Source organism: Callospermophilus lateralis, chromosome 8 (genome assembly GCF_048772815.1).
Source record: "Callospermophilus lateralis isolate mCalLat2 chromosome 8, mCalLat2.hap1, whole genome shotgun sequence".
NCBI classification, from domain to species: domain Eukaryota; kingdom Metazoa; phylum Chordata; class Mammalia; order Rodentia; family Sciuridae; genus Callospermophilus; species Callospermophilus lateralis.
In genome coordinates this window covers 140148064-140164024 of record NC_135312.1, presented here as the reverse complement: position 1 = coordinate 140164024, position 15961 = coordinate 140148064, and the positions used below count along the sequence as shown (strand labels likewise).

Here is a 15961-nt window from a genome sequence, read left to right as displayed (position 1 = left end):
CCTCCATCTTCCTTTTCTTGCTGTCCAAGAAAGAATACCTACAATGGGAAAGAACCTGACACCAGTATGATGTGGAAAGAGTGATCTACTTTTGGACACTTCCTGGTTGGAGCTTCCTGCTTCCACTCAGGGCATCGTTTCTCCTAATTTGGGGGCTTGAGGAGAAATATTAGTGAGAAACTGTACCGCTCAGCTCTAGCATATAAAGAGATAGACCATGCCCTTAAAGTCGCTGATATTAGGGGACCCATAGCACTCAAATCTGGAATGTGGTTCCTGTGAACTGAGATATGATGGAGAGAGTCAAACTTGAGGATGTAGTTCCAAAAGCACACATACTTCATTAGTAGTATTCTTAGTCACAGAAAGATAATATTCTGGATATTCTGAATTATGTTAGCAATATCAATTTCAACTGTCACTTTTAACATTATTAATGTGAATACTAGAAATATTTAAATTAGCCTTGTGCCTTACATCTTGTTTTCATTGGACATTGTTGTTTTGGGGGTTGCTCCCCAGGTCAAATTTCAATGTCTCCTAACAAGAACAGAGGCCAGAACAGTTAAATGAAATTTTATACTAATTGTCATGCATTATTTTCATTCATGAATCATATGCAGGCACATATAATCCATAAACTGAAATGACCTTATATGCGAGGTTAGATGCAAATGTTCTGCTGGTTGGTCTAGATCCTACGTTTGGAAGGAAATCTTGCCATAAAATAGCATCAGCCTGAGGCTCTGAGGTGTAATTACCAGACCTCAAAGAAAAAGAAAAAAAGAACCTGCAACCAAGAATCTGTCATTCTGGCCTTATGCATGACTGGACTGGGTATTATTTCCTTCAAAAAGAAGGTTACTGGGCTCAAACTCAGGGGCACAGTCTGAAGCCCTGTCCGTTCAGGAGCACTTAGTGAGAACTGTCCAATCCGGTGTGCAGCCAGCGAGGAGGGGGCGGGCTTCCGCAATCGGGTCCTTTCCCCCGCCCCCCCCCCACCCGAGTCCGCCATTTCTGCCATTTGTCTCCAAGTTTCACTCTCAAGCTTCGGAGTCTGGGTTGCTCTGCTGTGCAGGTTCTGAAGATCCTTAGGGAGCAAGCCTGGCTCCTGAGCACCAGGAAATGGTGAGTGTGCAGTGGCACCTGGAGCCTGGGCAGGGAGGCTGGGGAGGGAGGCTGGGAACTCGGGCACCGGCTGAGGCAGAACGGGAGCTCGCAGACGGGACTCCGGCAGTCTCTGGAGCCTGGGCAGGGAGGCTGGGGAGGGAGGCTGGGAAGCCGGGCACCGGCTGGGGCAGAACGGGAGCTCGCAGACGGGACTCCGGCAGTCTCTGGAGCCTGGGCAGGGAGGCTGGGGAGGGAGGCTGGGAAGCCGGGCACCGGCTGGGGCAGAACGGGAGCTCGCAGACGGGACTCCGGCAGTCTCTGGAGCCTGGGCAGGGAGGCTGGAGAGGGAGGCTGGGAAGCCGGGCACCGGCTGGGGCAGAACGGGAGCTCGCAGACGGGACTCCGGCAGTCTCTGGAGCCTGGGCAGGGAGGCTGGGGAGGGAGGCTGGGAAGCCGGGCACCGGCTGGGGCAGAACGGGAGCTCGCAGACGGGACTCCGGCAGTCTCTGGAGCCTGGGCAGGGAGGCTGGGGAGGGAGGCTGGGAAGCCGGGCACCGGCTGGGGCAGAACGGGAGCTCGCAGACGGGACTCCGGCAGTCTCTGGAGCCTGGGCAGGGAGGCTGGAGAGGGAGGCTGGGAAGCCGGGCACCGGCTGGGGCAGAACGGGAGCTCGCAGACGGGACTCCGGCAGTCTCTGGAGCCTGCAGGCGTGAGCCCTCACTGGGGCAGGATGCCCCCGTCCTACCGGCCATCTAGGTGGGGAGATGTCCTCGCAGCGCGTCCCCAGCCCCTGCGTCAGGTGTGCGACGCTTGACGAGCGCTGGTGACAGGTGTCACATCCCCGCAGGTTCTTTTCCCGCAGGAGCGAAGCTGCCGTCTATGGGGACCGCACTTCTTCCGAGCTAGCTCGGGTTCTTTTCCTTTAGTTTCTGGAAGTTGAGCTGCGGGCCTTATACTCCTGAGCTAGGTAAACCCTGTACTGTTTCCGAATTGGTTCACTGAGACACGTCTAGCTAAGTTGCTAGGTTGGCTTTGTTAGGCTTTGATTTATCTAGACTTTTCTATTGCAGTTAAGTCTATATTTTTTACATACCTGTGGATTCATATATCGATCTTGCTGAATTGTGATTCCTTGATATCATGGCGATATAGTGTAGTTTTATAACCTACATGGATGTCAGGTGATGATAAGTACTTATTTTGCTCTTATAATTAAAAAGTTTCTTGGCTAAAGTTATATGTAACTTTGTGGATGAATTTTAGAACTTCATGCCTTGGTTACTTATTTCATTAAAAGTAAAGAATGTTGAATTTTTTTGTTATGGCATTATAGCTGTACATAATATTGGGTTCGATTTGACATACTCATACAAGTATGGAATATTACTTGCTCCACTCCATTACCCAGTGATTCCCCTTTCCCTCCTCCCTTCCCTCTCTTCCATTTATTTATAGTTTTTAAAATTACTGCTTTATAGATACACATAAAGCTACGATTTACTGTGATATATTCATATATGTAATAGCAATTTTGGTGGGGGATATATTTTGTAGGTTAATTTGGGAAAAATCGTCATCTTTATAATGATGAGTTTTATCATGTACACATGGATGTGTAATTGAGCCTCTGATGTAGTCACATATGCTGTGATTTCAGTCAGTCTATGATGGGGAGTATATATTCAATAACATACAGTCTCCACAAGCAGGTAATAATTACTTAAATTGCACTTGAGTTTATGAGTATTCATTTGTTTTATATCTTCATCAATATTTAATTTTGTCTGTGATGGGATTTTATTTTATATTTCTCTAATTTTTAAAGATGTTGAATTTTTTATGATTTTATTGAATACTTAGATTATCTTCTGTATGAATTGGCAGTTCAAGGCTCTTCCCTGTATTTCTTTTGTGGTTTCTGACTTCAAAAATAAGAAAATAAATCCAACAAGGCAGATAGAGTTTGATTTCAAGAAAAAACCAATAATTTTACTTTTAATTATTTAAAAAAATCACCTTTTTTCTTCCCCTGACTATATATTGTATGTTTCTTGTCTGCTTTATATTTACAGGTTATTTCAAATGAAATTCTGGACCTTATCTTTAGAAATTCTATTCTTTTTCTTTCTTTCATTTTTATTTTTTTGTGGTGCTGAGGGTTGAACCCAGGGCTTTGTGCATGAAGGCAAGTACTCGACCAACTGAGCTATACCCAGCCCTTATATTTGGAAATTCTAACAGGAAAAATAAATAAGGAAAATCTCCCTTCCCTATGGCTGCAGAAAAATGAATATATTTCCTCAAAATTATTTAGTAAGTAAATAAATTGTTGAATGACACATTTACTAAAACATCCACTCCTCTTCCTTGAAGGTTTTTCTTCTTGAATGTTTTTGACAGTGAATCATGCATTTTATTATCTGGATTTTGGAATTTACTACAAAATCATATGTGATAAGATTTGGCAAATCCTAGAAATATTCATCCATAATTTATTGTTTACTGAATGATGTGCTTAGAGATAACTACAAAAGGACATATTTATTTTTTGAAATAGTTACATCATTTTTTTTTCAATTTGTTATAAGCCTTTTAGACGTATTTCTTTTCTGAGACAGACTCTGGTCCTGTGGTGTGCTTTTATGCACCCTGAAAGCTCTAAGCATTTACCCTCATAAGGAATCTGGGTTGATAGTTGTGCTGGTGAAGAGTTCCTAAACCTTAAAGAAGGAAAAACATTTGTGTTGCTCCTGGGATGTCTTTTCTAGGCACTCTCTTCAAAATGGAGAGAAAATATTTCTCCAGACTGACATCCCCTATATCAGGAGCAAACCAGCCTTTGAGGAACTTTGAAGGGATTTCATACAGTTCTGTCTCTGGGTAGTTCTCTGTGTGCTACCGAGTTTCCATTTAATGTCCAGAAACCTGTGTTTTCTCATCTTTACAATGGGAATAATTTTAGGGGACACAGATGAATAATGCTCTTCATGGAGCTACTAATACATGTATGTGCTGTGGCCCACATCTAACAAACCACTGTGCAGATACTAATTGTTTAACCATTTTCTGCCACTCACATGAATTTTCTTTCAAAAGGTTATAATAATCTTTTCACTGTAGACAACCATGTCATCCACATTCCCTAATATAAAAGATTGAATCTTCTTTGTCTGAATTCCAGATTCCAATTCTCTTGTGTTCAAGGTGGCAAAAATTCATTGTGTTTCTCCTTGTCTTTTTACTTTGTGTTCCTGACAAAATATTTTTCTGCTTTATGCCTCTATTACTGTTTAGCTATGTTTAGAAAATGACATAGAAACCTTTATTATTTGCTGATTGTAGACGAGGGTTGAGAATACTTCTGGCTGGTGTCTGTCCTTGTTATAAATTGAACCAGGACTTTCCTGGGTCCTGGAAAGGGAGCCCCATAACCAATCAGGTACATGAAAAGGTTTTGTTTATATATTATATGTAGATATTACATATGTGCATATTATATATAATATATACATATTTAATACACACACACACACACATAGGTGCAGGTAAGTCTACTGAGTGCATTTTTTTTAGGTGAGGAATACAGTTCTTTACCAATATTTCTTCTCAGGTTCAAAAGAGAGATATTGCCCTGTGTGAGAGCAGGGGGTTTACCCAGAAAGTTTCCAGAAGTAGACATTTTCCCACCAAATGCTGGCCATGATCCATTCCATTCCATATATCAGACAGCAAGCAATATATATGTATATGTAAATATAGTGTACAATGTATAAGTGTATATATTACATAGTAGTATGTACACACTCGTACATAGAAATCCTGCTTTTTTGAACAAATATCACTAACAACTCCTAAATTAATAAGAAAAGTTGGATGAGTCATGTGTAGTGGAGGTATTTGGGTTTCAAATTAGATGCAATTTGTTTGTTTGTTTGTTTTTGTACTGGGATTGAAACCAGGGGCACTTAACTACTGAGGCACATCCCTAGCACATTTTAATATTTTATTTAGTTAACAGGGTCTTGCTAAGTTGCTCAGTTTTGAACTTGCAATCCTACCTCAGCCTCCCAAGCTGCTGGGATCACAGGTGTGTGCCACATGCATGGCAACAAAATTCATCTTTTTTCTTAATATTCATTTTTCAGGTGTAGATGGTCACAACACAATGCCTTTATTCATTTATTTTTTTTAATGTGATGCTAAGGATTGAACCCGGGTCCCACCCATGCTAGGAGAGCGCTCTACCGCTGAGCCACAATCCCAGCCCCGCAACAAAATTCATCTTGATTCCAAACCCCTTGCTTATTGAGGGGCTCTCGTCATAGGAAGGAAAAATTGTAATGGACTGGCCATTAGGTCTAAGGCCAAATTGCAAAATTTTGCAAAATACTTCATTAGTAATTATGGTCACAAATTGGTAATATTTACATAATGGGTATGTTGGATAATGTTATTAAACTCAATTTCTACTGTTTATTGTTTTATGTGAACACTAGAAATTTTTTTAATTACCCTTGCACCACATATTAGTATTGATTATTGTTGCCTTAGGGTGATTCTTCCCAGGTCAATCTCTTTCCTAACAAGAGAAGAGAGCAGGGAAGTTAATGAAATTTTGCAGGATTTTCACTTTGTTATTTCCATCCATGAATAATATAAGACTTATATAATCCAGAAATTGAAAGGCCTTATATGCAAGGTTAAATACAAGTGTCCTCCTGGCTGGGCTAGATCCCCCATCTCTAAGGAAACCTTACCTTCAGTTAGCTGCAGCCTGAGGATATGGATTTCAATTCCCAGCACCTCAAAAGAAAAAAGCTACAGGCAAGGACCTGCCATCGTGACCTCATTCATTTCTGCATTTAATGTCACCTCCTGTCACTCAGAAGACTCACTAGGCTCAGTCTGAGCATGTGAAGAGGTAAGCCCTGTCCACTCAGGACCCCTTAGGTAAGCATTGTCCAATCCAGCACACAGCCAGTAAAGAGGAGCGGGTTCTGACCATCTGGCGTGGCTTTTCTCTCTGGAGCCACCAGTGCTGGTATCCATCTCTAAGCTTCCTCTTTTATGTCGAGGGGACCTGGTTTCCTCTGATTTGCAGGTGCTGGAAGATCTATATGGAGGACACTGGGCCCCTCAAAATCTAGCAAATGGAAAATGTGCAGTGGCATCCTGAGGCAGGGGGTGAGGCTGTTTGAAATTGGCTGCCCCAATTATGGTGGGATCTGGCAGCTGTAGCCTGGAATCCTGTGGTAGTCTCTAGTGTCTGCAGGCCTGGGTCCTCCTCTGGGAAGTTCAGCCCTGAATCCCCACTGGTCAGTCAAATGGCTTGTATCAGCAGTGGACTCTGGAAGTCCTGTCCTATCCCTGCCCCTACCTGAAGTCCTATCTGAGCACATATGTACCAGGATTCCAGCACCTTCCTGGATTGTGGGGGATTGTGGAGTGGAATGATCATCCAAATCTCAACTCCGTGTATTGTTTTCCTGCACGAGGGGAGTGTTTTCTGTGGTGAGCTCGGGTTTTCTTTCCTGATGAGCTTGCTTTTTTTTTTTTTTTTTCTGGGAGGATAGTGTTATTGTGGATTAAACCCATGGGTCCTTTATCATTGAGCTACATCCCTGGTACTTTTTTCTTTTTCTTTTTTTATTTTGAGTCAGTTGCTGAGTGTGGCCTTGAATTTGTGTCCCAGTCTCCTGAGTTGCTGGGATTACAGGAGAGTTCCACTCTGCCTGTGTCCTCCTGAGTGATCTCAGTGTATGGAAACAAAATGTCAATCCAGAACCGGGTCTCCCAGCCTAAACCTTTATATGTGTATGTCAATAAAATCTTAAAATTCCAGCTCCCTCTCCACATTCCCAATGATAACTTCCCCTCTCCTCAGTATTGTCAGTCATTTTTCCCATATTACATTTCAAATGAGCACAGTATTTTTTAATTGTTTTACCAAGAATTGGGTGAAATTATTTAAAGGATTTTTTTCCCCCACTGGCTGGGTGTAATATCACATGCCTATAATTCCAGAGACTCAGGTGGCTAAGGCAGGAAGATTGCAATTTTAAGGTCAACATCAGGAATTTAGGGAGACCATGGGCAATTTAGAAAGATTTGTCTTGAAATTTTAAAACAAAGGTTGTGTATGTAGCTCATATTTAACATGTCCCTGTGTCAAATCCCCAGTACTATAGAAAGAATCAAAGCAAAGGTTTTTGTTGTTGTTGTTTATGAGCGTTTCACATGATAGAAAAGTAGAGAAGAATCACTTGACCTTTGCAATAATATATGTTTGTATTCTCCCTTTGTCTCTCAAGGCCAGACAGCCTGTCAGTCTTTGTGCTGAGTGTCCCCTTTGTGGAATTTATGTCAGAGGGTTCTGATTTCCCCTCCTGGTATTTTCCTGGTACTGTGTTTCAGAACTGTCTGATATGAAGATCCCACAGCTAACACATCTAATGTCTCCTGAGAGTCTAGAAATATGAGTTCTTGGGTCTCATCTTGTTAGAGGGCAGTCTAAAATTAGGGAATATAGTTTCCCTGGGAAGTAGCTGAGTGCTCTAAAACTGGGAGAAATCTCCCAGTGTACCCTGCATCCAAAAGGCACTTTAATTGTTCCCTTCTCTTGACTACTGTGAATACTGCTCCAATGAAGATGAGAATGCAACCATTTATTTAACATGCTGATTTCAACTACTGTGGAAATGCACCCAGAATTATTATTATTGTATTAGATATTATAGAACTTTCAACTTCCAATGCTTTTTAGAAAGAAAAAAATGGCTCTACTAAATTCATATTCTAGCATACAAGCCTTACCAGTGATCCTTGCCTTACAAGTGTTGCTTTCTTCCAAGTTCATGTAATTGGAGTACTAGTTATTCTTCAGCTTTTCATATTAGCCATTTTCTACAGCTGTGCTCAGGCTGCAGAAGGTTTTATAGTTGATGGCTGGAATAAATTCCTGATGCAATTTTGTTAGAATCCAGGCTGTCGTATACTCACTGAAAAAAAGGTGATGTAAACCTATTATAGAAATAAATGGGGGCGCTGGGGATGTGGCTCAAGCGGTAGCGCGCTTGCCTGGCATGCGTGCGGCCTGGGTTCGATCCTCAGCACCACATACAAACAAAGATGTTGTGTCCGCTGAAAACTAAAAAATAAATATTAAAATTCTCTCTGTCTCTCTCTCTCTCCACTCTCTCTTTAAAAAAAAAAAAAAAAAGAAAGAAATGGGGATCAGTACTTTTAATCTCTCTTCCCCCACCCCCCCAGTCCTGGTAGGGATTGTATAGCCTATGGAAATGCTTGTACACCAGTGTGAATCCACTCCTTTGTGATCTAGGCAGACATGCACACACAGTTGCCATTGCTCCCAAATCTTGAAGGTTTAGGGTATAATACATTGAATGGAAAAAAGATGAAGTTGTGACAAATTCTTTACAGAAAGAATTGTTAGGCTTTTAGTGAGGTGAGCAAGGAGAAGGGCTCAGGAAGTGCTGAACTACCACCTGGGCTGCCAGTGGTGGACTGAATCTCCCCTGTGAACCCTTTGGTGCTGGCTAGATAAAAGCTCAGCTGTTGTCAACAGAGTTTGCAGAGTATGCTGGCAAATCCCTTTTAGGGATAAACTGGGACCCTGGAGATTTAACTCCTCCCCTGAGATTTGGGGATTCTGTCCTAGTTAAATGGCACATTGCCCAAGGCAAGCTAGTGCCCAAGTATACTCCAACTTTTTCTACTCATCTGATGGTAAATATTTTTTTCAATTATCTAATGTATGTGCCTATAACTTTAAGAGGGACTCAAAAGTGAGTGGATAATTTATTTGGTGTATCCATGAATGGAGGGAGAGTCAGGAGGCTCATATTCTGGTGTATTTTTAAAATTCTCTGTCTTACTATCTGCTTTCTGAGGAGTGCTGGGGTATATTTCCAGGGTCACATTCTGCACACAAGCCTTACCAGTGATCTGGGCCTATAGTTCTAATACCTACCTTTAGATTGGATTGCATTATTTATTCACATTAAATACTTTCCTTGATGTGCTTAGATTTATGTAGGCTCTTTTATTGCCCTTAACAATAAAAGTGATATTTACATACATATGGATTTACCTATGGAATTCTCTGTATTGATATTTATTAGCTTTAAATTACTGTAATATTATAATTTTATACCACACATTAGTGTCAGGTAATGATAACTTGTATTTTTGCTCTAACATTTCAGAGACTTCTTAGCTAATTTCATATATAATTAACCTTCCAGGAGAATTTTAGAAGTTTTTGTTTTGGTCCCTTCTTTAATTAAAAGTAAAATGGTGAAATTTTGATGGGGTATTATTATAGATTAACTTGGGCAAAATGGTCATCTTTATATTGATGAGTTTTACCATCTATACATAAGGTGTGTAATTGATTCTTTTATTTGCTTTTCTGTGTTTTTATTTTCTCAAGTTCTGCACATTTCCTTTTTAAATATGCTTCCATATGAAATGCAACATTCATGTGACATCTATATAAAACATACATAGTGTTTTATAATATTTGTCAGTTGGATATAACATAACTAAAATATGTCTGGCTTCTAGAAACTATTATTTCTCACAGTTTATTGTTTATTTATTCCTAACTGTACATCCTCTTTAACCATGCTCCTGGGTTTCAACTCTGGAGGAATATGGTTATATCCTCATATGTACAGGTGCTGTAAGTTCAATCTGTATTCCTGGTGTGGGTGTATAATATATGTTGGATAACAAAGTAGTTTCTACAAATGGATAATAACAGCTTAAACTCTGTCTTTATGAGAATGCATTTATTCCATGTGTTCATCAACACTATTTAATTGTATGTATATAATGTGATTTTGTTTCACATTACCTATTTTCTATTAGAGTATAAGGTTTCAAAATAATTTTTAATCATCTTCCGTATTTCTGTAGTGTCTGTTGTGATATTGCCCTTTTCATCACATATGCTGGTAATTTGAGTTCTCTCTCTCCTTCTCTTAGCATGGCTAAGGGTCTGTCAATTTTATTTGTTTTTTCAAAGAACCAACTTTTAGTTTTGTCAATTTTTTCAGTTGTTTCTTTTGTTTCAATTTCATTGATTTCAGCTCTGATTTTTAATTATTTCTTGCCTTCTACTGCTTTTGCTGCTGATTTGTTCTTTTTCTAGGGCTTTGAGATGTTGTGTGAGGTCATTTATTTGTTGGCTTTTTCTTCTTTTAAGGAATGAACTCCATGCAATGAATTTTCCTCTTAATACTGCTTTCATAGTGTCCCAGAGATTTTGATATGTTGTGTCTGTGTTCTCATTTACTTCTAAGAATTTTTTAATCTCCTCCTTGATGACTTCTGTAACCCATTATTCATTCAGTAGCATATTGTTTAGTCTCCATGTGATGCAGAAGTTTTTCATCTTTATTTTGTCATTGATTTCCAATTTCATTCCATTATGATCAGAAAAAATGCACGGTACTAGGTCTACTCCTTTGTATTTTCTAAGAGTTGCCCTGTGGCATAATATATGGTCTATTTTTGAGAAGGATCCATGTGCTGTTGAGAAGAAAGTGTATCCACTTGATGCTGGTTGATATACTCTATATATGTCAGTTAAGTCTAAGTTATTAATTGGGTTATTGATCTCTATAATTTCTTTATTCAAGTATTGTTTGGAAGGTCTGTCCAGTGGTGAGAGAGGTGTGTTAAAGTCACCCAAGGTTATTGTGTTATGGTCAATTTGACTCTTGAACTTGAGAAGAGTTTGTTTGATGATAGCTGCACCATTGTTTGGGGCATATATATATTTATGATTGTTATGTCTTGTTGGTGTATGGTTCCCTTGAGAAGTATGCAATGTCCATCTTTATCCCTTTTGATTAACTTTGGCTTGAAGTCTACTTTATTTGATACGAATATGGAGACCCCTGCTTGCTTTTGCAGCCCATGTGAGTGGTATGATTTTTCCCAACCTTTCACGATGTTGCACAAGTTGGTGTGGGTGGATCTAATCAGAGAAGAAACCAAGTCATGTTAAATGCCCAAAAATAAACAAAAATGGCTGGGAATACAAATCATGTCTCACCCTGAACATTAATGGCCTGAACTCACCAATCAAAAGACATAGACTAGTGGATGGCGCGGGGGGGGGGGACAACAATATGCTGCCTCCAAGAGACTGATCTCATTAGAGGGTCTGGGTTGAAAAATCTGCTGAGATACAAATTGGTCTCCCCCTATATGTAATCTGATTCCTCTCTCTTGAAGCTTTTAAGATTGTATCCTATTCTGTGTGCTGGGCATTTTCATATAATATGTCTTGGTGTAAATCTGTTGTAATTTTGTACATTTGGTGTCCTGTAAGCCTCTTGTATTTGGTTTTTCAATTCATTCTTCATGCTTGGGAAATTTTCTGATATTACCTCATTGAAGCATTCCTTTGGTTTTAAACTCTGTGCCTTCCTCTATCCCAATAACTCTTAGATTTGGTCTTTTGATGCTGTCCCATAATTCTGGGATAGTCTGTTTATGATTTCTAACTATCTTCACTGTGTGATCAACTTTATTTTCTAGGTTGTATACTTTGTCTTCATTATCTGATGTTCTTTCTTCCAAGTGATCTAGTCTGTTGGTTATGCTTTCTATTGAGTTTTTTATTTGATTTATTGTGTTCTTCATTTCAAGGATTTCTGACTTTTTTTTTTCCCAGAGTCTCTGTCTCTCTCTTGAAGTAATCTTTTGCTACCTGTATTTGCTCTCTTTTCTCATTGTTGGAGTGATCAATTTTTGCCTGTATTTGCTCATTTAGGTCATTCTTTAATTCACAAATCATTTTAACTATGAACCTTCTGAACTCCTTCTCTGACATTTCATCAACTTCACTCTCTGTGGGTTCTATTATTATAGTGTCCTGGTTTGTTTGGGGCACTTTCCTCCCTTGTTTTTTCATGTGGTCTATGTGTCTTCCTTTCTTGCAGTGTGGATCTGAGATATTACAGTTTCTTTCCTATATTCTTGTAGTACCTGAGCAGATTGTCTGTATCTCACCTTGATGTTGGACTTCAGACCCTACTGGTGTTCCAGTGAATGCTATTGCATCCTGGATCTGGGTCCTGTGCAAGTTGGTGTGGGTGGGTCTGGGCTGCTGGGCTTGACCTCCCTCAGTGTCTGCTGGTCAGAAGGGATAGTCCTGCGCCAGAGGCGAGGCTCTGGTGGGTGTCTGCCCTGCCAGGGGAGGGGTAGACCAAGCCTGCTGTCTACCTGGGACCCGCATCGGCTGGTGGGGTGGATCTGGGCTGCTGGGCTTGAACTCCCACCAGGCTTGACCTCCTATGGTAGTCTGTTGGTAGGAAGGGGCCAGAGGTCAGGGTCTGGCAGGTGTCTGCCCCACTGGGGGAGGAATGAACTGGGCCTACTGAGAGCATGGGTCCTGCGAGAGATGGTGTGGGTGGTCTGGGCTGGATCTCAGCTCCCTCAGTAGTCTATTGGTTGGAAGGGGTGGTCCTGCACCAGAGGCTAGGCTCTGGTGGGTATCTGCCCCGCAGAGGGAGGGGTGGACCAGGTCTGTTGTGCACCTCGGACCTGCACAGGCTGGTGCATGTGGACATTCTTTATTTCTCCCCTCGAATGCATAAGTCGCACTTTTGCGCATTGCAATATATATCACCATTCCTTTTTATTTTATTTTGGAATAGGGTCTTTCTAAATTACTGAGGCTGGATTTAAAGTTGTGATCCTCTGGTCTCAGCCTTCAAAGTAGCTGTGATTACATGTGTGTGTCACCCCTCCTGGCCCCTCCTGGCAGGGATTGCATTCTTTTCCTTAAAAAAAAAAAAAAAAACAGGGATTGAACCCAGAGTGCTTAAACACTAATTCACATCACCAGCCCTTTTTATTTATTTATTTATTTATTTATTTATTTATTTATTTATTTATTTGAGGCAGGTTGCTTTGAATTTGCAATCCTCCTGCCTCTGCCTCTTAAGCCATGGGGATTACAGCCTTCAGAGGCAGAGATTATACATGCCTTTTATATTACATTGGTTAAGGATGAAATCTAACTAGCAAAACTTCCTAAATTACTGAGGGTTCCCTTCAACTTTTGCCACCACTCCCATCAAGAACATCCTTCTTTTAAAAGCCGAATGATAAGCCAAGTGTGGTGATACATGCCTTTTGTAATCCCAGGGATTTGGGAGGTTGAGAAAAGAGGACCATAAGTTTGATGCCAACCTCAGCATCCTAGTGAGACCCTCTACATCTTAAAAACCCTGTCTCCAAATAATTTTTAAAAACTAAAAAAATTATTATATATGTATGTAAAATTTGTGTGTATATATACACAGCTAAATCTATGTGTGTGTATATATATTTTTATTCTTCCATGGACATTTAGGTCATTTTTATGAAATGGCTATTCTGGATATTGTTGCAATGAACTTGGTAGAGTATATATTTCTAAAGGCGTATTTCATCTTTTTAAATTATTTTAATGATTAATTACAACTTGAGTGGATTGAGGTATGTCTAGAAAATTGGTATAGAACACCTGTAAATGTGTCTGTTGGTGTGTTTTCAGAAGATTGGGTCTTTCAGTGGGAAAGACCTTCATGAATGTGTACTACCAACCAACAGGTTTATGTTTTAAAAAATGCAGAAGGGGAACCTGTCACTGGCTTGAGATCCAAGCTTCTTGAAAGGGTCCTTTTTTCTGATGTGTTACCTGCATTAGGACAAACGACACACATAATATGAAGTCTAGAGACAGGAAGCAAACCTCGGATCAGCAAGCCATTCTTTATTCCAATTGATGGAACCCTGGTGTGGCTTATTTTGGGGACAAAAAAAATGGTGGTTCACTGAAGCAAGAATCTGGGTTATATAGGCTTTGTTTAGGTTGGGACAGGAGGGCAATACCTGGGGTTTATTGTATTGGGGTCCTGTGGACCCATTAGGGTGGGACTGGAGGGCAATTCCTGGTGTCCATTGTATTGGGGTCTTGCTGAACCATTAGGGTGATACATGAATGTGAATAGGAAATTTCCTGGGGCTTACTGTATTGGTTTCAAGTAACCCTTTAGGATTTGGGGCCAGATGCCAGTCAGGTAGAGTTCATTTTGTGTTTCTTCCCTCTGGCTGAATACTGGGATTTTAAATGACAAAAGCTTAGGAAAAATGTGTTTGGACTTATTTCCCATATCCTTCCACCTGTGAGCATCTGACTTCAGATTCTTTAACTTTTGATTGTGGGCTTGAATCCCTCAAGTGTCTTTCTAGCCCTTAATCTTGGACTATAGGTGCTTTATTGACCTCCTTAGAGTGTGAGGCTTCCAATTGCTTGGACTGAGCTGTTACCAGTCCCCCAGTTTTGCCAGCCTGCAGAAAGGAGTTTGGGGAATTTTATTACATAATGATGTGAATCAATCTAATAATCCCCTTCTATGTACACTTATACATTGCATATTTTATTAGTTTTGTTTTTTCTGAAAAACTCTGATATGCATAAGCTCAGCAAAATATCTGAGTCATATGGTATATCTTGTTTCCATTTTTTGAAAAACACCCATATTGTTTTCCATGATATCTGTACCAGTTTATATTTCTGACAAGTGAATCCAGGAGTCTGCTGTTCTTCACATACTCTGCAGTACATGTTATCTACTATGACTTTGCTAACAGCCATCATAACAAGCATGTGGTGATAGCTCATTGTGATGTAACCTGAAACCATAAATCTCCCAGAAGAAAATAGGAAAAATTCTTTGACATTAGTGTTAGTAATAGTTTGTAATAGGACAAAGAATGTACAAGAAAATGAAAAATAAACAAGTGAGACTATATGAAGCTAACAATGTTTCTATATAGCTAAAGAATTAATCAATGAAATTTAAAGTAGACCATGGACTGAAGAAAATATTTGCTAACCACATATCTGGGGAAAGTTTAATATCCAAAATATAAGAAAATCATACAACTCATCAAAAAATAAAAACAAGAAAAGAAAACTAATAATTAAAATATGGTAAAATGCCTAAGTAGACATTTTCCTAAAAATTAAACAAATGTATAAAGGTATGTAGAAGGTGCTAAGCATTATTAATCATTATAGAAATGCCAATCAAATTTATAATTTAGCTTCTCTGTCTCATTTATCTCACAGAAGTATGAGTGCTAAATAGTATATATTCTCCATCCTACAGAAGGCATTAGTTCACAAAATGCTGAACCCTCATTTCCTCACATTATTCTTTCTCATTATTCCATCTTAATTGCCAAGAAAATTTAGAAACTGGAAAATAACAGCTTATAGATAAATTACTAGATAGCATGAGTATATAGAATACACTAATAGACTTAGATGTGAAGAAAAATAACATGAAAGACCTACAAAATTGTGAGGATGGCCTTAGGCCTGAGCCTAAGCAACTCCATTTTAAAAACTTCAGTTTGAAACCTGCAGTCTCACAGGCCTGCCTAACGGAGCCTTCCATTTTGGCCCTCAGGCACAAACAAGGCATTCCCACACTGATAAACTCAGAGTGAAGTCTCTGGCAGGCTGCCCTCATCCAAGGAGAGGGAAAGGCACCCAATAGGAGGGAAAAGCAAACAGATCAAGGTGGGGACCACCAGATGTTTTAACCCCGGGGTGAATGATGTCACTTAGAGGCCCAGTGGCAGCTGATGAGGATTAAAAGGGAAGTCAAAAGCCCCAAAATTTGATAAAATAATAGAGCAAATGAACAGACATTTGGCAGCTGAAAACGGCGCCTTCACACTGAGAGCCTGATGAGGACCTGGACTGACGTCCCAACACTTCCATTGTTTGCCTGATCCTCTGCACGTCCCACACCAC

At 40.1% G+C, this 15961-nt stretch overlaps 1 protein-coding gene across 1 annotated transcript in view; it reads left to right on the top strand.

Annotated features, from left to right (window-relative positions):
* The first annotated feature begins 1035 nt into the window (after positions 1–1035).
* Positions 1036–15961, top strand: part of LOC143406018 (uncharacterized) — a 33278-nt gene continuing 18352 nt past the window's right edge. The window contains exon 1 of the mRNA XM_076864541.1: positions 1036–1128. Within this exon, the coding sequence (XP_076720656.1) occupies positions 1126–1128 (3 nt within the window). The 5' untranslated portion in view covers positions 1036–1125. The remainder of the gene's footprint in view (positions 1129–15961) is intronic.